The sequence below is a fragment of the Cetorhinus maximus genome, chromosome 2 (assembly GCF_964194155.1).
Source record: "Cetorhinus maximus chromosome 2, sCetMax3.hap1.1, whole genome shotgun sequence".
Lineage (NCBI taxonomy): Eukaryota > Metazoa > Chordata > Chondrichthyes > Lamniformes > Cetorhinidae > Cetorhinus > Cetorhinus maximus.
In genome coordinates, this window is record NC_135880.1 from 139,126,646 (window position 1) to 139,148,908 (window position 22,263).

The 22,263-nt window shown below is 45.8% G+C and overlaps 1 protein-coding gene across 9 annotated transcripts in view; it reads right to left on the reverse strand.

The window, feature by feature from the left end:
- The window catches only part of LOC144690605 (uncharacterized), a 131,243-nt gene that overhangs the window by 65,314 nt on the left and 43,666 nt on the right, over nt 1-22,263 (reverse strand). For all 9 annotated transcript variants that reach the window (XM_078558282.1, XM_078558292.1, XM_078558323.1 and 6 more), the window contains 3 exons: nt 21,995-22,118; nt 10,726-10,870; nt 290-400 (listed from right to left, as the gene is read on the reverse strand). In XM_078558282.1, the coding sequence (XP_078414408.1) occupies nt 290-400; nt 10,726-10,870; nt 21,995-22,118 (380 nt within the window). The remainder of the gene's footprint in view (nt 1-289; nt 401-10,725; nt 10,871-21,994; nt 22,119-22,263) is intronic.

Below are 22,263 nucleotides of genomic sequence, written 5' to 3' on the forward strand. Positions count from 1 at the left end.
CACAACAGATCAGAATTAGGGAACAGCATTGTTCACAAAGTGTCGCAGGGCTGGTGAAAGTTAGAAATAGGGGAGTCGAGCCTATGGGGGATTTTAACATGAGAATGAGATTTTAAAAATCGAGGATATGCGTAGAAGAGTGATTCTGTGATTTAACTGGATAGCACTTTCAAAGACCTGGCACAGCACGATGGGCTGTATGGTGCTCCATCTGTGGTGTAAGATTCTATGAAGAGGTTTCATTGTGAATGCATTTGTTACTATAAAGCTATACCAAGAAAGCCAATACCTGCTTTGCGATTCTTCGACCACCAATAAAAGATGGCCAGAGTCTTTCCACCTCTAGTAGCACATGGTTCAAGTAATCTTCATTTTCTTGAGCACGTTTACGAATATTGATCTAATTAAAGAAAAATGTGACAATGAATACCAGGATCAAAATATAGTTTAAACTAAACGTAGGCTGAAAAGCCACTGTAGCTTAATTATTTCGTGGATAGTCCAAAACAAAGGTGGTCTTGTGGCGCAGTGGTAACGTCCCTTTCTTTGGACCAGAAGCTCTGGTCTCAAGTACCACTTCAGAACTTAATAGCCATGGAAGATGCTTTCATAATGTGGCCATAAAGGTGGATTATCAACCTGCAAATCCTTCCAATATGCCTAATGGCAGGCAGTAAGAACGGGAGAGTTTCCTGGTCAGCCATACTGCAGAAGACAATGGCAAACCAGTGCCATACTTTGTCAAGCATAATTATGGACCAATCCAATGGAAGCCCATGGTCACCAAAGCTCTCTTAGGGCATGATACCTGAAGGAGGAGTCCAAAACACTAAGGTTAGAAATTGCAAGTTCCATTGTTGATATGGAACCTCAAAAGATTCAAGTGCAGATTAGGGAAAGGGCTATAGAACTGTAGCTACCAATTCTGCAATTGAAGCACGCATGCAGCAAGGGCCCATCCTGGCAGTGAATCTACTAATTTCTGCTCTTCTGCAGAGCAATGATCACTAATTTCTAAACAAGTTTCATTCTGCACTATTCCAGGGTAATTGTTAGCTAGACATTTTAATGTTGGATTACAGTACATTTGCAAACACCATGAAATCATACCCAGCAATAAATGAACCATTCAATTTAGTGAGTTTAAGTGACTTCAATCCTTGTCTGGACAGAGAGTAATTCCATGTATAATTTATTCTGCTGTCAGATCAGTGATGGCATTTTTTTTGTTTTATCCTTCAACTTGCACAGTTCTTATCAATAGGTGTCCTCATGTTATATTGGTCTGTGTTGTAATATGGGTTCTGTAGATGTCTCAATAATGATATTTGAGATTTATATATTTAAACATGAACCCTTTATTGTTAACTTTTAACTATTTACAGATCCCATGTTATTGTCATGCACGGTGCTATTACCTCCATGCAGGCTGGTTCCAGAGTGTTCTCTCTAGGCTGTTCTCCCAGTCTATTACCATGTGATTCTGTGCATCATACCATGGGCAGTGCTATTCTCCAGTCCCACATTAACCCTTGCTCTGTCGAGCACCTTTACATTACAATGGCATGCAGGCACATCATACAATGTCTGAATAAGGACATTTAGCCTCTGTCACGTTGTGTTGCCCTGTACCATTGTATATCTGAACACTGGCCCATGTACTGGTTAAGGTTATGTTATGCTGTAGGATGCAAGTAAATAAAACAGCTAGTTTGCAATACAAAGCATGTTGTGTCGAATCATCATACCTATGAAATCATCGAATGTTACATTTGGCCAATCAGGTTCGGTGGTCCTGATTTTACCCACATGACCAACCTAGTCTAATCCTACCAACCTGTCTGCTCCCTATAACCTTTAATATTCCACCTAGTCTAATCTCACTCCCAATATCCTACCCCATCCAACTGCACTCTCATGCTTGCTCCTCATGCTTTTTCAATCCACATTGTTTAAGTCCACTCTCCTGCTCAATCTCCATTTCTTAACATTGAATATTTGCTTGCAAAAGGGCAAATGCAATTCAAAAGAATTTACGGACTCTAGCAGCAAAAAAGGTTAATAATATCCTTTGTAGTGCTGCTGCTAGAGCTAATAATACCAGACCCTCAGGTACACTAAGTAAATCAGGACACAACAAATTAATGTAAACTGACCCTTACTGAATTGACCCTTCCATTCCATCAATTAAGTCAAAATGTGCATGGGTAGAGTGAAGGTTTGACAGATCAACATTCCAAGAACAAAGAGTTTTCTTAACTAGGTGATTCATCCACAGTCATCTTAGACAATCCTGAAGAAAAATACATGTTTTTACAGATGGACAGAGCAATGGGGAGGCAGTGGCGTTGTGTTATTGTCACTGAACTAGTAATCCAGAGACCCAGGGTAATGGTCTGGGGGCCCAGGTTCGAATCCCATCGCGGTAGATGGGATTCCAATTGAATTGAATGCCAATGATGACCATGAAACCATTGTTGATTGATGTAAAAACTCATCAGGAAGGAATAAAAACAAAAAACTGCGGATGCTGGAAATCCAAGACAAAAACAGAATTACCTGGAAAAACTCAGGTCTGGCAGCATCGGTGGAGAAGCCTGGTCTAACCTACATGTGACTCCTGATCCACAGCAATGTGACTCTTAACTGACATCTGAAATGGCCTAGCAAGCCACTCAGTTGTATCAAAATTGCTAAAAAGCCTAAAAGGAATGAAACCAAACAGATCACCTGGTATCAACCTAGGCACTGGAAACAACAACGGCAAAGTCAGCCCTGTCAACTCTGCAAAGTCCTCCTCACTAACATCTGGGGGCTTGTGCCAAAATTGGGAGAGCTGTCTCACAGACTAGTCAAGCCTGACATGGAATCATACCTGACAGATCATGTCCCTGACATCACCATCCCTGTGTATGTCCTGTCCCACCGGCAGGACAGACCCAGCAGGGGTGGCGGCACAGTGGTATACTATCTAGAGGGAGTCGCCCTGGGAGCCCTCAACATCAACTTTGGGCTCCATGAGCTCTCATGGCATCTGGTCAAATCCTGCTGATTACCACATACCATCCCCTTCAGCTGATGAATCAGTACTCCTCCGTGTTGAACACCATTTGCCGGAAGCACTGAGGGTAGTAAGGACACAGAACGTCCATCATCAAGAGTGGCTCAGTAGCACCACTTACAAACTGAGGTGGCAGAATCCCAGAGGACATGGCAGTTAGATTGGGTCTGCAGCAGGTGGTGAGGAAACCAAGAAGAGAGAAAAACATACTTGACATCATCCTCACCAACCTGCCTGCTACAAATGCAGATACTGTCCATGACAGTAATGGTAGGAGTGACCACCATACAGTCCTTGTGGAGATGAAGTCTTGTCTTCACACTGAGGATACCCTCCATCGTGTTCTGTGGCACTACCATTGTGCTAAATAGGATAGATTTCAAACAGATCTAGCAACTCAAGACTGGCCAACCATGAGGTGCTGTGGGACATCAGCAGCAGCACTGTACCCAAGCACAATCTATAACCTCATGGCCCCAAGTCAGGTGATCAACCCTGGTTCAATGAAGAGTGCAGCAGGACATGCTAGGAGCACCAACAAGCATACCTAAAAATGAGGTGCCAACCCAGTGAACCTACAACATATAACTACTTGAGTGCCAAACAGCAAGTGACAGAAAGGGCTAAGTGATTCCACAACCAATGGATCAGATGTAAGCTCTGTAGTCCTGTCACATCCAGTCATGAATGGTGGTCGGCAATTAAATACCTCACTGGAGCTGGAGGAGGAGCTGGAGCTGGAGGAGGAGCTGGAGGAGGAGCAGGAGGCTCTACAAATATCCCCATCCTCAATGATGGGGGAGCCCAGCACATCAGTGCAAAAGATAAGGCTGAAGCATTTGCAAATCTTCAGAGTGGATGATCCACCTCGGCCTTCTCCGGAGGTCGCCAGCAACACAGATGCCAGTCTTCAGCCAATTCGATTCACTCCACATGATATTGAGAAACGGTTGAAGGCGCTGGATATTGCAAAGACTATGGGCCCTGACAACATTCCGACAATAGTACTGCAGATTTGTTCTACAGAACTTGCCATGCCCTAGCCAAGCTCTTCCAGTACAGCTACAGCACTGGCATCTACCCAGCAATGTGGAAAATTGTCGAGGTATGCCCTGTACACAAAAAGCAGGACAAATCCAACCCAACCAATTACTGCCCCATTATTCTACTCTCGATCATCAGTAAAGTGATGGAAGGGGTCATCAACAGTGTTATCAAGCGGCACTTGCTTAGCAATAACCTGCTCACTGATGCTAAGTTTGGGTTCCGACAGGGTCACTCAGCTCCTGACCTCATTACAGTCTTGGTTCAAATCTTGGCTCAAACATGGACAAAAGAGCTGAACTCCAGAGGTCAGGTGAGAGAGGCTGCACTTGACATCAAAGCAGCACTTGACCGAGAATGGCATCAGGGATCCCCAGCAAAACTGGAGTCAATGGGGGTTGAGGGAAAACGTTCCGCTGATTGGAATCATACCCAGCACAAAGAAAGATGGCTGTGGTTGTTGGAGGTCAAACATCTCAGTTCCAGGACATCATTGCAGGAGTTCCTCAGGGTAGTGTCCTAGGCCCAACCATCTTGAGCTGCTTCATCAATGATCTTTCTTCCATCATAAGGTCAGAAGTGAGGATGTTTGCTGATGATTGCACAATGTTCAGCACCATTTGCGACTCCTCAGATACTGAAGCAGTCCATGTCCAAACACAGCAAGACCTGGAAAATATCCAGGCTTGGGCTAACACATGGCAAGTAAGATTCGCGCGACACAAGTGCTGGGCAATGATCACCTCCAACAAGAGAGAATCTAACCATCACCCCTTGACATTCAATGGCATTACCATCGCTGAATCCGCCACTTTCAACATTCTGGGGGCTACTATTGACCAGAAACTGAACTGGACTAGCCATATAAATACTGTGGCTACAAGGGCAGTTCAGAGGCTAGGAATTTTGCTGCAAGTAACTTACCTCCTGACTCCCCAGATCCTGTCCACCATCTACAAGGCACAAGTCAGGAGTGTGATGGAATATTCTCCATTTGCCTGGATGAGTGCAGCTCCCACAACACTCAAGAAGCTCGACATCATCCAGGACAAAGCAGCCCGCTTGATTGGCGCCCCATTCACAAACATTCTCTCTCTCCACCACTGACACACAGTGATAGCAGTGTGTACCATCTACAAGATACACTGCAGGAACTCACCAAGCCTCCTTAGAAAGTACCTTCCAAACCCATGTCCACTACCATCTAGAAGGACAAGGACAAGGACAGCGGACACACAGGAACACCTCCATTTGGAAGCTCCCTTCCAAGCTGCACACCATCCTGACTTGGAAATATATTGCCGTTCCTTCACTGTCACTGGTCAACATCCTGGAACTGTGGGTGTACCTACACCACAGGGACTGCAGCAGTTCAAGGAGGCAGCTCACCACCACCTACTCAAGGGCAATAAATGCTGACTAGCGAGCGACACCCATATCCCATGAATGAATAATTTTAAAAAAATTACTTGTGATTTTTTTCTTTTAAATGCGGCCACCATCATTGTGTAAGTCAATGCAGCAACCAATTTGCAAACAACATGGTTCCAAAAGCAGCAATTAGATGAATGGTCCGTTAATCTGTTTGGCGGAGGTGGGCTGGGGAGATTAAATGCTAACCAGCAGGCTGGAGAACTCACTGCTCTTACATTTCTGTGTTTGTGCGTTTTGATCAAACATTTCAGGGTAGGCTTTTGAAAATCAGCTCCAACACATCAAACATAGCACTTTGCCCAGAATAAGTTGAGGGATTCCTCGTACTGGTCCTTAATTTTCAGTGTTAAGAATTAGTATTCTGAAATGCACGCAATAAAAAATTCTAGTTAACTACCTAGAAAGAGGGACTGCATATATAGTAATCTTCTTTCAAAGCGCAAGTGCGCTGAGGAATGCAGTTGCCTTAATGTGGAATCAAATGCATCATGACAAACTCTAGTTCACTCAGGATAAATGTGTGAGATGCCCCAAAACCCCTTTACTTCAACAGTAAATTCACACAAGCATAGCATCACACAAACTGGAAAGCATGTCTTGTTTCAGGAAAAACTCAGCAGGTCTGGCAGCATCTGCGGAGAGGAACACAGTTAACGTTTCGAGTCCGTATGACTCTTCAACAGAACTAAGTAAAAATAGAAAAGAGGTGAAATATAAGCTGGTTTAAGGGGAGGGGGTGGGACAGGTAGAGCTGGATAGAGGGCCAATGATAGGTGGAGATAGCCAAAAGATATCATAGACAAAAGGTCAAAGAGGTGTTGAAGGTGGTGATATTATCTAAGGAATGTGCTAATTAAGGGTAGAAAGCAGGATGAGCAAGGTACAGATAGCCCTAGTGGGGGTGGGGTGGGGTAAAGGGAAGGGATCGAAATAGGTTAAAAGGTAGAAATAAAACAATGGATGGAAATACATTTAAAAATAATGGAAATAGGTGGGAAAAGAAAAATCTATATAAAAAATTGGGAAAAAAAGGGGGGGGGTGAAATCGGAAAGGGGGTGGGGATGGAGGAGAGAGTTCTTGATCTAAAATTGTTGAACTCAATATTCAGTCCGGAAGGCTGTAAAGTGCCTAGTCGGAAGATGAGGTGCTGTTCCTCCAGTTTGTGTTGAGCTTCACTGGAACAATCCAGCAGGCCAAGGACAGACATGTGGGCATGAGAGCAGGGTGGAGTGTTGAAATGGTCTGTCTTCGGTCTGTCCGCAAGCACGACCCAGACCTCCCTGTCACTTGCCATTTCTCTGCAGGTACAATGGATAAATCTGTAGTCAGCAACAACTGCCTGAAGGTTTACTCTAAATGCATTTCAGTAGTGTCAAGCTCTGTCAGCGTGTCATTCTCTTTATGCATCAGAGGAGTGACCTGGGTGGGATGAAGGGAAGGATGGACAGTTAGGATGGCAGCAAGAATGATCCAGGAAGGTACTCGCCTCCTCCCAGCTCACTGCATTAAGGAGCAAAGTCGGGATCCTGCTATATTTTGTCATTGAATTTTAATTAGATGATTTTCAAGGTGTCAACTGAGGAACTGTTGCTTAAGGTGGGGGGGTGTTGTCAGGGTCAATATGAAAATGTGATGGAATGAGGACAGAATGGCATGGGAGAACTGAGGGGATAACATGGCAAAGATGCGTTCCATCTGTGAGGGATGGCATGGGAGGGCATGCAAAGAATGGAATCAGAGGGGTGGCACCAGGCAGTTGGGTTTGGCATGGGAAGGGTTGAGGCGGTGATGAAATTGGTTAAGTATAATAATCTGACCGCAAATCTTTTGCGGGTGTCAGCTAGTAGTTTAATCATTACTGACTTTGCGACTGAATGCTTGTCACTAGGAGCCTAGGATAGGTCATTACTGGATTGCAACTTACATCAATAATGTTAATCTCATTCATTACTTCTTCCATGAATTTAAGACCTGATATTAGCCACCACTTAGCCCCACCTAGCACTCGATAAAAATGGGGTGCAAGTGGGTTAAAATATTAGCAACGACTTGTCATTTCATTTACGTTGGCATAGTGCTTGCCTCCATTTTAGCAGGTGTGGTTTGGGCAATCAGCAACACCCTTGTCCTGAGCAAGGGTGAAATTCAAAAGTTGGAATCTACTGGCATCATTCAGACACCTTGCCAGCCTCAACAAGAGTACCAGGCATGAATGAGCAGCAGGCCCCGAAGGGGGTCTTTGCGCCTGGAAGAGCAGAATCTCAGAAAATTCAGATGGTAGTTCTGGCACTCACAGGTCAAACATCTTGCGCTGGGCTGTGGCTGATGGCGACCTGAAGGTAACTTCTATATCGAGAGGAATGGTGAGCCAAAGCTCCCCCTTCAAAGGGGACTTGCACAAAGGATATAACATCGGCATCCCGTGGTCTCAGTCAAGCCACAAGGACAATCACAGACTGGTCACTTAGATGATGATGCAGCTCGCAGCAAATTGTGGTCAGTGCTGCTTTATCAAGGGAGATTTTAAGATATATTTTTTGTTTTGACAATTCTTTTAAAGCGATTTTTTTCTCTATTTTGGTTTCTGCTTTAAAAAACAACCTCATGACTTCTATACCAAATCTCGATTTTTAAGAGTGTCTCCTGATTTATGAGCTGGTGGGTTGAGCGTTACCATATACATCTGGTAAGCAGTGTGTGGATGAGAGAAATGAGATGCAGCACCTGCAAAGAATCTACTTAATGTGCATGCCACCTATTGGTTAATTTGCAATGCTGCAGCATTCATTTAGAATAAGACATCAAGGTCAGCTTTGGTATATTGCTGAGGCCCTCTTGTGGGAAGAACCTAATGCTGTGTCAGATTTCACATCATTGGCACATTTGTGTAATTAGTAAGGCCCACATTATCAAATTGTATTGTACATAAGCTTGCAATGAAAAGTATTAATTTGTATGTATTATTGGGATGATTCATGAATTTTGGGTTATGCTGTTAAGAAAATCAAAGTTGGCATCCCTTTAAGTGCCAAATACTGTAACATAGCCTTAAGAAAGAAAAGAGAGAGAGAGAGAGAGAGAATTCAGCTGTGAAATGTGTAGTTTCAGCAGTTAAGGTGGACTGGGAAGTTGTTGATTGAAAAAGAATTCACTAGAGTTGAAGTCTTAAAGCTGCAAAGGGATTTGTACATATGTTAGAGTTAAGTTGGTTAAGCTAAAATCTTGAAGGATGTTGAGAGTCAAGAGACCAGGTTCAAAGAACTAAGAGAAGACCTCAGAAGTCCTGGGATCCACGGGATAGACAGACCAACACAAGTTGAACTCATGTATCAAACCATTCCTCGACTGACGAAATGTTAAGTACCAATTACTATTTCCAATAAACCTTGTTTGTTTTCATTCTAAATTAGTGATTGTCCTTTTTGCCAATATGGTTATTCCTCGACAAGAATTTTCTTACTCTGGGGTTTAGTATAGAGTCCAGATCCCTACAGCTTGTTCTGCAACTTCTCAGGGACTGGCAAAAAGAGATACGAAATGATCTGACACCATCAGAATACTCAAGCTCTTACAGGAACATTACCATAGTGGTTATGTTACAAGACAAGTAACCCACAGGCTTGAGCTAATGATCTGGAGACACAAGTTCAAATTCTACCACAACAGCCAGGGAATTTAAAGTCAGTTAATTAATTAAACCTGGAATAAAAAGCTAAGAATTAAGAGACTGAGCCCCCTCTGGCATCAAGGCTTTTGAAGATGCTGTTGAACATTTTGTCCTGGTTCCGGTTCAACTGAATAGGCCGCAGTACTTCAAATGGCACATTTGGTACCCAACATTGAATTTCAGAGGAACAAGGGTAGCAGCACTCAAGTAAAGAGTGAAGATAGGTTTACAACACATAGCACTGATTGGGTTCAAAGAGAATACCAATTGAACAATGCCCCACTGGGAGTGCAGGAATAATGAATACGCCCAAAGTATTCTTTATGGCTTAAGCCCAAATGAAGTCATTTTTTGTGTTCATGTTATATTTCATTTATTCCCAGATCTCTTTGCTCCTCCAATTCTGGGCTCTTGAGCATTCCAGATTTTAATCACTCTACCATTAGCAATCATTCCTTCAGCTTTGAAGGCCCTAAAACTCTGCGATTTAAGCCTTAAATATCTCCACCTCTCTCCTCCTTTTAGACTCTCCTTAAAACCTACCTCTGAGGCCAAGCTTTTGCTCACCTATCCTAATATCTCATGTGATTGTGTGTCAAATTTTGTTTGGTAACATTCCTATCAGGTGCTTTGGACATTTTACATTAAATGTGTTTTATAAATGCAAGTTGTTTTTGTATCAAGGTGCCAGTCAGTTGAACTTTACCAAAAAACGTGCATCAAGGCTGGTAGCAAATACATATGTAAATCATTAAATTAGCAATGAATAATTCCATAGGTAAGAAAAATCAGCAGATTAATAAATAGAAACAAATAAATTGAAACATTTATGGGTTGATTTTGTAGCCTAGTTTAATCATGGTTTAAATTATGACTAGTTATCAAATAAACCTGTTAGTTTACATCATAATTTGGAATATTTAGAGACCAATGTACTAAAATTCACAGTATCTTTACAGCGCAGGAGGCCATTCAGCCCATCGAGTATGCATTTGCTCTCTGAAAGAGCATTCCACCTAATTCCACTCCCCTGCCTTATCCCCGTAACCTTGCACATTCTCTCTTTTCAGGTAACAATCCAACTCCGTTTTGAATACCTCGATTGAACCTGCCTCCACCACCCTTTCAGGAAGTTTGTTCCAGACTCCAATTATTTGGAGTGATTAATTAACTAACTCCAATTACAATTATTCAAATTATCTGAGGAAGAGTTGTAAGATGACATCTTCAAACATACCACTGAGATAAAGCTACAAATGGAGGAGAAATAGAGATAGTCTGTTGAAAGAGTAGAACACAGTACAGAAAGGAAACCGTTAGAAGGAACAGGCAAATAAATAGGTTGAAAGAACAGTCAGTAATGTTACACTATGTGAGAAAAAAATAGTCAGACTGATGGAAGAAGAAATACACAGAAACCAACATTTAAATTAGATTGATCACTTTGATCAATAATTACAGTTTACAGAGATCAATCTAGATTATGGTTTTAGGAACTGTTTAAGGAGATGTATGTACCTTGTCTGATCCAGCTAGTTCCACTGTAAAGGAGGTCAACAACGATGCAAGTGCCTTGGGGATTAGTGCTGAAATGAACAGGAGGAGGTGCTGTGCTGCATTGGTGCTTTCTGGGAATGGTACGCTCTTTATTTTGGAGATGAGCCTGATTAAGTTACAAAGACAAAATTACACATTTACATGCCATATTTACTAACTACTATTGGACTAGTGTAACTACAAAGAACATGACCGATAAAGGTTTTCATTGGAAAGCTTAAGAGTGTTAAGGAGGCAAGTGAAACACTGAGTAGCTATGAAGCTTGCTGCTTTAGCATCTTCTATTAAGTTTTGCTTAATGGGCATTAAATGGGGTGCTAAAAGATTCTTTGGGCTAAAAATCTGGCTGCCCCATTTCTTAAGCACGAGGAGTCATGATGCACAATCTGCCCACACCAGTTCCATTGGAGGTAAACTTCCTGCTCCTACCCAATAACCGTGATTGTAGTGTAGGGCTGAGCATCTTCCTCGTGCTGGCTTTCTCTGCACTGAACAGAGGATCAATCAGCATTGTGCTGCTAGCTTGTGATGCAGCCGGCCTGTTCTTAAAGGGAATCTGTCTTTACTTAAAGGGAAACTGCACCAAATACTGTTTCTGGAATTTAAAACATGGCAAATCAAACACCAGGGCAGAGACAGGGTGAGTGGTGTGGCACTGGAGGCATTAGAGGTGGAGATGGAGAGGAAGAGAGACACCATTATCCCGTAGCAGGCTGTGAAGGAATGAGAGTAGACACCCAGGGAGAGCAACCCTGGAGTCTGAGCCTGTAAACCTCGCAGCAGTGCCACAAAAACACTTAATGACCTCATGTGAGTGATCAAAATCAGTGGATCCATCTTCACCTGACATCTCCCACCCACCACACCCTCAACCGCTCAGGCTGCTCAATGCACCATGCCCTCACTCATCAAGCAGCACCCCTTAGTACTCAGAACTCACCTAACATTCAGATATTCTATCTCAATCCCAAACACTTGTCAATACCGTCAGCCTCTCACCCACCACCTCACTGGCTTAATATACCTCAAGCAATTCGGTTATGACATGCATATCATTACACAAAGATATTCTGCCATCTTTCTTGCAGGCAGAACTGGCAGTGGACAAGGAAGCCTACATCTCCTCAACCCTACAGAGGAGATGGCTCTTTGCATCATAGGGCCAGCTACAACAGAGCCTGTGGCATCTAATCTAGCTGAGAATATTGAGAATGACTGTATGTTCCTGCCTTCTGCCCCTTTTCAACTCCCAGCTCACTATCGTCCTGCTGTCAGGCATGATGAGCAAACTGATCATATAATATGGAGCTTTTGCTTCCCAGCCATCCCTCTTCCCTCAGACCAAATCTCTCCTGATTTTCTGCTTTCGGACACAAGAACTGTCACCTGCCTAGCCAATGTAGTCTGAGGAAGAGAGAGAAACATCATAGCTATAAAGAAGAGGGCCCATCATTTGATTTGACACTTCCAGTCACCAGCTCAGATTCTAGCACTGAAAGTGCCTCGGAAACAAGTACAGAGCTGGGATCGGCACATGGCGAGCCACCTAGGCACAAGTGGGCTGCAGTCAAGCCATGGGAAAAAGGACGGTTCATTTTCCAGCTCGCCTAAGGGCGAGGTTGCACTTGGATTCTGCTGATGGCCCGGTTAAGGACCTTAATTGCGCAGTATACAGGAGAGCACTAATGGGCATGCATACAGAGATGCTGAGTGCATTGGCTGGTCTCTCCTACATCTATATCATGTAGGACTAGGATTGTGCATCCTGGCCTGTCCCTACAGATCACTTTAAACGCTTTGTTAAATCTCCTCACTGTTTTGCGTCCAAATAAGAGCATGGTGTCTAGCCTCCCTAGCATTTCAGTGTTGGCTAACCAGACGGTAGGGGGTTTAATTTGGGAACCAGATAGCCTACTGTCAACGTGAAGGAGCATGAAGGAGTCTGGCTTCAAGCTAGCAAAGAGCATGACTCAGATCTTCCTCTCTCTACAGCCTCCGTTTCATCTCCCTGTCGTGATACAGAGCCAGAGGCACTGCCATTGCTGTCCCAATACCTGTTGCAACCTTTGTGCGGACAGGTCACCTAATCCTCTATCCTCCCTGGGAGGCTGTAGCAGTTTAGCACAACACTCCTAAGACACTCCAGAGTACTTGGAGACATTGTGCAACAGAAGTTCTTAAAAAATAAAATTACCTCACCTGCAATTTTAGTCCCTTTGAATTAGTTTATGGATACGAGGTGAGAGGTCCTCTTAAACTAATCAAGGAGAGGCTTTCAGAGCAAAGGAAAGAGTCTTCCTTGTAGACTACGTGTCCGTGTTCTGCAAGTGGCTCATGAGAGTCTGTGCTGTGGCTCAGAAACACCTTGAAAACCTCATAGAAGATTATGAAAAGGCAGGCAGATAAACACGCCAAGGCCAGAACATTCAAGCCTTGTGTTAGTGCTACTGCCAATACAGGGTGAACTACTGAAAGCCAAGTTCAGTGGCACATACAGTGTGGTAAAGAGGACTGGCAAAGTGAGCAGTATTACAGCTGGGAAAGGGACAGACAAGCACAGGTATGCCAGGTAGTGAGGAAAGAGGACGACGAAAGGAACAGTGAGGATGAGTTAGAGAGAGAAGAAAACCTGGACGGTTCCCAAATTAAACCCCCTACTGTCTGGCTAGCCAACACTGAAATGCTAGGGAGGCTAGACACCATGTTCTTATTTGGACATAGAACAGTGAGGAGATTTAACAGCTACTTGCAGCATTCAAAGTGATCTGTAGGGACAGGCCGGGATGCATGATCCTGGCCCTACATTATGGTGATGTAAAAGAGACCCCTCCCATAAAGCAAAATCCCTATCACCTCAGTTCCAAGAAATTGACCCAGGTGCAGGTCAGGTACATGTTGGAGCACAATTTGATTGAACCCAGCCACAACAGCTGGAGTTCTCCAGTTGTACTCGTGCCCAAGCCCAACGGCTCAACAAGGCTGTGCACTGATTATAAAAAAGTTAATACAATGACCAAAGTTGACTCATACTCAAACCCCCACCTGGATGACTGTATTGAAAGAGCAGGAAATTCCACTTCACAAAAATAGACTTGTAAAAGCATACTGGCAAGTTCCCCTAACCACCCAAGCTAAAGGGATCTTGGCAACCTACCTTGGGCATGTTGTGAGTCAAGGGCGGGTGTTGCCCAGGGCAGTGAAGGTACAGGCATTGGTTGATTTCCCCATCCCCACAATTAAACATGAAATAATGTGATTGTTGGGGATGTGTGGGTTCTACAAGGTCTTCCCAAACTTTAGTACTACTGCCACCCCACTGACAGACTTGCTGCAGAAAAAGGCAAAGGTAGCATGGTCAGAAAGATGCAAAACAACTTTTGGGTATCTGAATATCATACTAACGAACCGTGCTGGCAGCTCCAAACTTTAACCAACCCTTTAAAGTGGCAATTGTGCTACAGACATAGGGGTAGGCACAGTCCTGCTCCATGATGAAGAATCAGGCATTGAAAGACGATTGGATACATCTCAAAGAAACTGAACAGCCACCAAAAGAGGTATTCCACTGTAGAGAAGGAATCTCTGGGACTGCTACTCACTCTCAAGCACTATGAAATATATGTCCAAAATGGATATACAGAAACCGAGTCTACATAGGTCACAATGCTTTCACATTTGTGGAGAAATTTGAAACCCATAATGCAAGGCTATTTCGTTGGAGCCCGCTTTTGCAACCTTATCACTTAAAAATTACTCATGTTGCAGGAAAAAAAAACAATGGCTGGAATTTTCCATTCCCATTGGTGTCGGGCGTCATGGCGGGCATGAGCGGACAATGTGGCAGGAAGGCCAAAAATCGGTTTCACGATGTTGTGAAACCAGTTTGCAATCACCTGCTCCATCTGTCAAGTGGGCCGTGTTTCCTGCTGCCAGATGTTGGGAACATCATTTTTATATATCTGCATATAACTATAATCCCTGCCCACTGGAGTCATCTGGGCACATCGGCGTGATTGCACGCGGATGTGTTTCACAACAGCATTTAAAAGGCATGCACCTGATGAGCTGAACTTTGAGGGGAATTCGGAGGTGAGTGCACACTAACATTGTGCAGCACTCATGAGGGTCGCCCTTGAGGCGCCGCGCATTCAGGTGAAGGCACAGGGAAGTCGCTTTTTCCCAGCTGGCTGACAGTGCCATGTGTGGCAAGGGCTGCACTGCGGTTGGGGCGAGGGAAAGGCAGCAGAGTCTGATGATAGAGCACAAGCACATGCAGTAGGGGTGGGAGGGAAGTGGCCACGCATTAGGGAAACCTTGTATAAAAAGTGACCATTCCCCTGCAGCTGAGACAATTCAGATGCAGCCACATTGACATGCGTGGAGTCGGGCCTCTAGCTCATCTGCTCACTCAAGCAGAGGCATGAAAGTGCCACCAAATGTTCCAGACATTTTCACCCCCTCGGGCACAAACTGCATACTAATGAGCATTTTGGTGGGCTGCAGAACAATTGGACAACTGAGCAAGCTGTACAATCTCCTTGCTAAAGTTGGCCATGCAGCAGTCACTGGTGGAGGTGCTCACAGCTCCTTGCATTATCTTCATTCAGGTTTGGACCAGTCTCCCCCATGGCTCAAGCTAACAGTGCAGCCTTGCAGTGCGGGTTAGGAGAAAGCTCAGATGCAGGCAGAGAGCACAGAATGCAGTCCAGTGGGCGAAACTGCCGCCAATCGGTCAGGAGGACTGGGGCGGAGGTGGGTAGGGTTTCAGGCAGCCATGCAGCACATTGAACCCTGGCCATCCAAGTGGTTGCTAGCACTCTCTGGGATGCATTGAGGGGGCCTTCAGACTTAACCAAGAAAAGTTCTTAGTACACCCAAGTTAACCCACACGTCTCTCTCTTTTATCCTGTAGGGGTACAACATCAGGAGCATGGAGCCTGGTGATCTAGCTGTATGCCTCGTGGCTTACAGGGAGCGGAGACGAAGGAGAAGATAGCGACGGAGACGCCTGGCTGGGCAGAGGAAGCAGCACCCTCAAGAACCCTGGCTGGGGCTCCCATGCACGCTGAAGAGCACAACGAACCAATGCTGGTCAGCACCTATCTAGACCCAGGGTCTATAGCAGACATCTATCATTCCTGCAGATGACCGAGAACCAGTGTCACTGAAGACTGTGCATGTCCAGGGAACTGGTCGGTCACATCTGCCACCTGCTGCAGGATTTGGTGCCACGAGGACATGGAGGGCATCCACTGCGAGTGGCCATGAAAGTGACCACAGCGCTCAATTTCTACGCCAGTGGGTCCTTCCAGGGCTCCACAGGTGACCTCTGTGGGATACAAGTCTCCACACACAAATGCATCCAGGAGGTCACGGATGTTATATTCGCGAAGGCACACAACTTTGTGTATTTTGTCCGGGATCAGGAAAGCCAGGAAGCAAGAACACAGATTTGCACAGGTCTCAGGTTCCCCACAGGTGCAGGGTGCCATCGGCTGCACTCATATGGTGCTCAGATCTCCATGGCAACGTGCGGTCAATGATGTCAACTGCAAGGGCTTCCACTCGCTGAATGTTCAATGTGCAACTGATGTGATGTGCAACCACCACAAACGCATCCTGCAGGTCTGCGCTTGGTTCCCAGGACGGTCCACAACTCTTATATTCTCAGTAGGTCTCAGATCCCTGACACCTTCCAGCGTCTACAGAGGCTGAAGATGGCTCCTTGGGGACAAGGGCTACCTGCAGAGGGCGTAGCCGATGACACCCGTGTGGCAGCCTCAGAGCGCAGCAGAGCTAAGATTTAATGAGGCTTATGCTACAACTTGCACCTGGGAGGAGCAAACCATTAGAATGTTAAAAATTAGGTTCTGGTGCCTGGACCGGTCTGGTGGAGCCCTGTTACACAGTCCACAGAGGGTGTCATGCATCATCGTTGTCTGGTGCGTCCTTCACAACCTGGCACTGCAACGGGGAGAAGACCTGGCTGAGGAGGAGATGGAGGAGCTGCTCGTCTCCTCCGGTGAGGACGACATTGACGGGGATGAGGGTGAGGGTGAGGAGGTCCTCGAAGGCGAGGATAGCAGCAATGAGGCCATCGCACTGGCTAGACAAGGCAGGCACGAACAGGGGGCCCCCATAGCTGCTAGATTCGTGGAGGATGACGACTACATGCAGTGAGGAGACATCATAGATCCTCACATTGCATCTGTGAATGTTTGACTCCTGTCTGGCTGATGGTAGCACACATACCTTCTGTGATAAGACTCCCATTATGGAGACGCAGCAGATGCCCATAGTCCCTACATTCCAGGAGGTGATGACGACATGCAGTGGGGACACTCCATAGATCCTCACGTAGCTTATGTGAATGTCTGAGTCCTGTCTGGCTGATGGCAGCTCGTTTGCGCTCTGTGAACAGGGACATATCATGGAGTTGCAGCAGGGAAACTTTAACTTGTCCAGATCCTATGGCATCCTTTGTGAGCTGAACCCTTCTGGACCACACTGTCACCAGAAGCTGATGAGATGGGGGCCAGCTGCACCTCAAAAGGTGCTGAGAGCACACAGGGCAAATGTTGGAACCCTGTGCCGCCGGCCCAGGACATTCTGGCAGCAACGATAAGCCCCATCAAGGTTCAGGCATGACTGACGTGTCCAGTGACAGTGAAGGCACACCATCAGTGTGCTGGAAAGGTCGCACAAAGCACAGGAAAGAGGCCCTGGATTGAGGCAGCCGCCTTTACCTTGTGCAGGGACCAAGGTTTCACTTCTGAGTGCCACAAACACTACTCATCAGAACAAGGAGCCATAGGCAAGGAGACATTCTCGGGAGTTTATTTACAATAGTGAACATTATGTACAAGTGATTAACACCTGTGCCCCGGCTGCATACATCTTCTTAACCTTCCTAATGCTGTCACTATGTCCTGGTGCTTGCCTCGACATCTACAGCAGAGGTGGAGGCACCCTGCTGACTGCTATGCCCTGTGATGACCTTGATGGGCGTCCTGTAGAGGGCCAAGACCTGGAGGGCCCAGCTTGCTTTCAGGGTCCTATGTGGCAGAGGCATCCTCCTCAGCCTGTGGAGCTGGAAGTGCTGGGGTCACAAGAGGGGGTTCGGATGGGCCGGACACACCTGAAGTCACCTGAATGGATGGCCCCAGGGTGTGCACCTGCTGATCCTCCTCCCTATGGGTGCCTGAGGGCCCCTGGCTGACTCCTTGAGGGGCCCTTGGGCACTTCTTGAAGGGGAAGCAGGAGTAAGAGTGAGCTGTGCCCCACTCCTCTCACGTTGACACTGTTGTAGGCCAACTATGGCGTCAGCAATGGAGTTCAGCTCGCGCAGCAGTGCAGGACTGATGTCCTGACCAAAGTCTCCATGACGGCCACCATCCCACCGGTGTTGACCTTGGTTCTTTGGCATACTGGTGCTATCACCTCAGGCTGAAGGCAGACTGACTCCTCCATCGTGCCTTGCAATCTGAGGAATGCAGTGGACATCCCTTCCTGATGTTCCCGAGCTTGCCTTTGCAGCTCCAGCAACTGAGGTATGACCGAGTCCAGAGGCTCCTCTTTCTGACTCGGACTCAGCAGATTTCTGGTCTCCAGCCGTTCTCAGAATGCCAGACGGCTGGGAGGACCCTGCCGCCGCCTGCCATGGATCGGACAGTGCGATGTGCTCACCAGATTGTGATCCCGAGGCTACTCTAGAGCTAGATCTCACTGAGGTGTGTCTCTGTGCTGGTGGAGGGTGTGGGTGAGCGCTGTGACAGTTTCAATGAGAATTTCATCAGATTCTTTTGAGTTTTCTTCGGGGCTTGAGTCGAGGACCTGGGTCGTGGACTTCCTCGGCTGCTTCTCAGATGTGCCTGCGGAAGCAAGGAGAGATAATTAGCGCATGGCAGAGGACTGTGGAACAGGGGAAGTGACTCTCAGCATGGTTGCCTGATAGACGTCGTACTGCTGGATCCTTACTCGGTTGAGCACCACCGACCTCACTGTCAGCACAGGAACGGTTCAGATAGTCGCCGGCCAAGTGAATGACTCTATTTTCAAGGTCCGTGCCTTGGTGTCAGGCATTCCTGCACTAGTCTGCGACCTCACCCTTTTGTTGTGTGCCACCTTGCCCAGCATTAATAGAGATGGAGAGAATGTAAGCAGGACGCCTGCCAGGTCAGGTAACAAGGATGCCTGACATTTGTGGGTGGTGCCATGGACTCGATGGGGACAATGAAGGTGTGTGAGAGAGTGTGAATGGTGATGTCCCTTGAACTGACAGTGAGCGAGATCCCTGTGGATGTGTGATGGGTCTTGAGTAAGTAAGTTGAGAGTGATGAGAAGAGTGACTTACCCTGCTGGAACAGAAGAGACCATTCATCCTCTTTCAACACTGGGTGGTTGTCCTCTTTAGCAGGGCGTTTGCGCTGACCACCGCTGCCACTGCCTCCCATGCTGGGTTAGTAACTTTGCTTGCTGGTCTACGCCCAGAACAGGAGTAGAGGACTTCGCAGCAGGCCTCCATTCATACCAGTAGGCGCTATAGGGAGATGTCGCCAAATCTGGGGGCACCATGTTTCCTCCCTTTGGCAGCCATCAGTTCCCAGCAGCTTCCTATCCCTTGAAGAGGGCTAGCTCAGTGCAGGGCAACCTTTAAATATGGCGCCCGGTTTACTGAAGGCTTGAGGTGACGGTGGAGTAGGGGAAATCAGAGGCCGCCCCGCCAGCAACCCGGCGTGTTTTCCCAGAAATAATTATTAATGAGACGGGAATGGGATGGTTCAGTATGAATAGCTATTGCGGCCAGTGGGTGAAACATCCTTTTTCCTGCCCGCTAATGCACTTAGTGCAAATCTGGGATGATTCCACCCAAGGTGGTAGCTGACGCTTTATCCAGTTTGACTCAGCACAACATCATCCCAAAAACAGTGGATAATGGGAGATTGGTTCCAGGCTGATGTACATGAGAGTATGAACAAAATATTGTTTCGCCTTGGCGGCAGGTGTTATAAAACCTATGTTTTATCTCGAAAATGTCTATTTACAGAGTTGATTGAAACTACCAAATAAGTAAAAAGACTGAACAACGGCATTTTAAAAAAATGATTTAAAACAGCAGCTTCTAAGATACCTGAATCATCACCCTTTGACATTCAATGGCATTACCATCGCTGAGTCCCCCACTATCAATTTTCTGGGGGTTACCATTGACCAGAAACTGAACTGAACTAGGCATATAAATACTGTGGCTACAACAGCAGGTCAGAGGCTAAGAATTCTGCAGTGAGTAACTCACCTCCTGACCCCCAAAGCCTGTCCACCATCTACAAGGAACAAGTCAGGGTTATGATGGAATACTCTCCACTTGCCTGGATGAGTGCAGCTCCCATAACACTCGAAGTTCAACACCATCCAGGGCAAAGCAGCCCACTTGATTGGCACCCCATCCACAAACAATCACTCCCTCCACCACCGACACACAGTGGCAGCAGTGTGTACCACCTACAAGATGCACTGCAGAAACTCACCAAGGGTCCTAAGGCAGCACCTTCCAAACCACAACCATTACCATCTAGAAGGACAAGGGCAGCTGACATGGGAACACAACCACCTGGAAGTTCCCCTCCAAGCAACTCACCATCCTGACTTGGAAATATATCACCGTTCTTTCACTGTCACTGGTCAAAATCCTGGAACTCCCTAACAGCACTGGGGGTGTACCTACACCACAGGGACTGCAGAGGTTCAATGCGGCAGCTCACCACCACCTTCTCAAGGGCAATTAAGGATGGGCAATAAATGCTGGCCTAGCCAGTTACACCCACATTCTCTAAAATGAATCTAAAAAAAACATTTGCATAACTGTACCCTAAAAATTCAAAAGCCCTTAGAATGGAGTTAGCTTTCTAGAAATAGCCTACCAGAGACAATCAACTTAGATGAGGAGTGTGAATGACCCATCTCCTGAACCATTGATAAAACATCCAAATATCACCTCTATATTCAGCTAGGTGTGGAACAGGCTATTAGACAGCATTCGCAGTTTTTTGTTTTTAAGCTATTAGACGCAATCACTTTGGACAATAGACTCTGGCTGAGAAGGGAACTCCTCCAGCCATTATCTAATCATTTCTAAACGATAGACCTGGAATTGGCTTACTATGACAATGTTTGGATAACTGGTCAATTTGAGAGAGATCATCATATGACGAGCAAGCTAACCCTCTGTTTTATGAAGCTACTTGTCTCCAGGCTAGTCAGAAGAGACACAAGAGAATGTGAAAACAGAATGACCGAGTGGGCACTGTCTCTCTCTCCAGCCATCCTGCAAGCTTGTGCCCTGCCTGATGTTTCACCAGTCACACGCTGCCCGCAGCATGTTTAAAATCAACCCAGGAATTGCTGACTCGAGGAGAAAGGACAGAAATCGTCTGTCAACATCTTTAAATAGTCTCAATGCAGAATTCGGAAAGACTATAGAGAGCCCAGTCTGTTTTGAGAAGTCATTGTGCAATTCTGTTCATGGTACTTGTGGATGAGAGTCATGTGCATACAGTGGGGTAAGGTCAAGGAAGCAGAACGGTATCCCTTGGTTGATAAGATCAGGAAAGAGTGTTTTCCTGACATAGAGAGAAGTCTCAGAGATTTAGATTTCTTTCCTATGTACGCTTTTGATTCGTATTTCTTATAGCTTCATCTTCCAAGGAAAGGAATAATAAAATAAAAGCTCCACAATGCACATTTCCTCGTCACCAAAAAGCACAAAGTACTGACTTCCTGAGGGATTGACAGTCCATCTATGTCCATTCCTCAGTATGTCACTAGATGCAACTGATGGTGCATAGAAACAATCACCTTCTCTATAGGGAGCATCTTCCCTCTCTGCACACATTACAATAGGCCAATTCTGGTCAGGGTTCACCAGTTACAAAGCAGCTTTCTCCTTCCATACAGTGGTGTATTAATGTTTTCCGAGTATTACCAACCAGACAGACCAAGGTTTGAACATGCAAGAAAGGAGTTAAACTCGTACAGTTAAAAGGATTATTATCTTGACAATAAAAACAGTGCTGGAAATACTTAGCAGGTCTGGCAGCATCTGTGGAGAGAGAATGAGTTAACGTTGAATCTAATATGACTCTTCTTCAGAATGGCTCTCCACAGATGCTACCAGACCTGAGTATTTCCAGCATCCACAGTATTTTCCTTTTATTGTCTTTACAATACTCACCCATCCTCCTCACTCTTGAGACGCTCATTGATGATGTTAAGCAGCTTTTCTTTTGCTTCCAGAGCCCGAGTAAATGCCGAGGACCACACTGACACTTTTACCTTCACAGGAGCAGAGATCAGTCCTATAAGTCAAACAATATTATACCCAGCTATGCAATGAGAAAAAAACCACATTTCAATTGCACCTATTGATGTGCTTTTAAATATTAACTTGCTTGATCATGCTGCTCAATATATCACTTTAACCAATTGCATTCCTGTGACTGA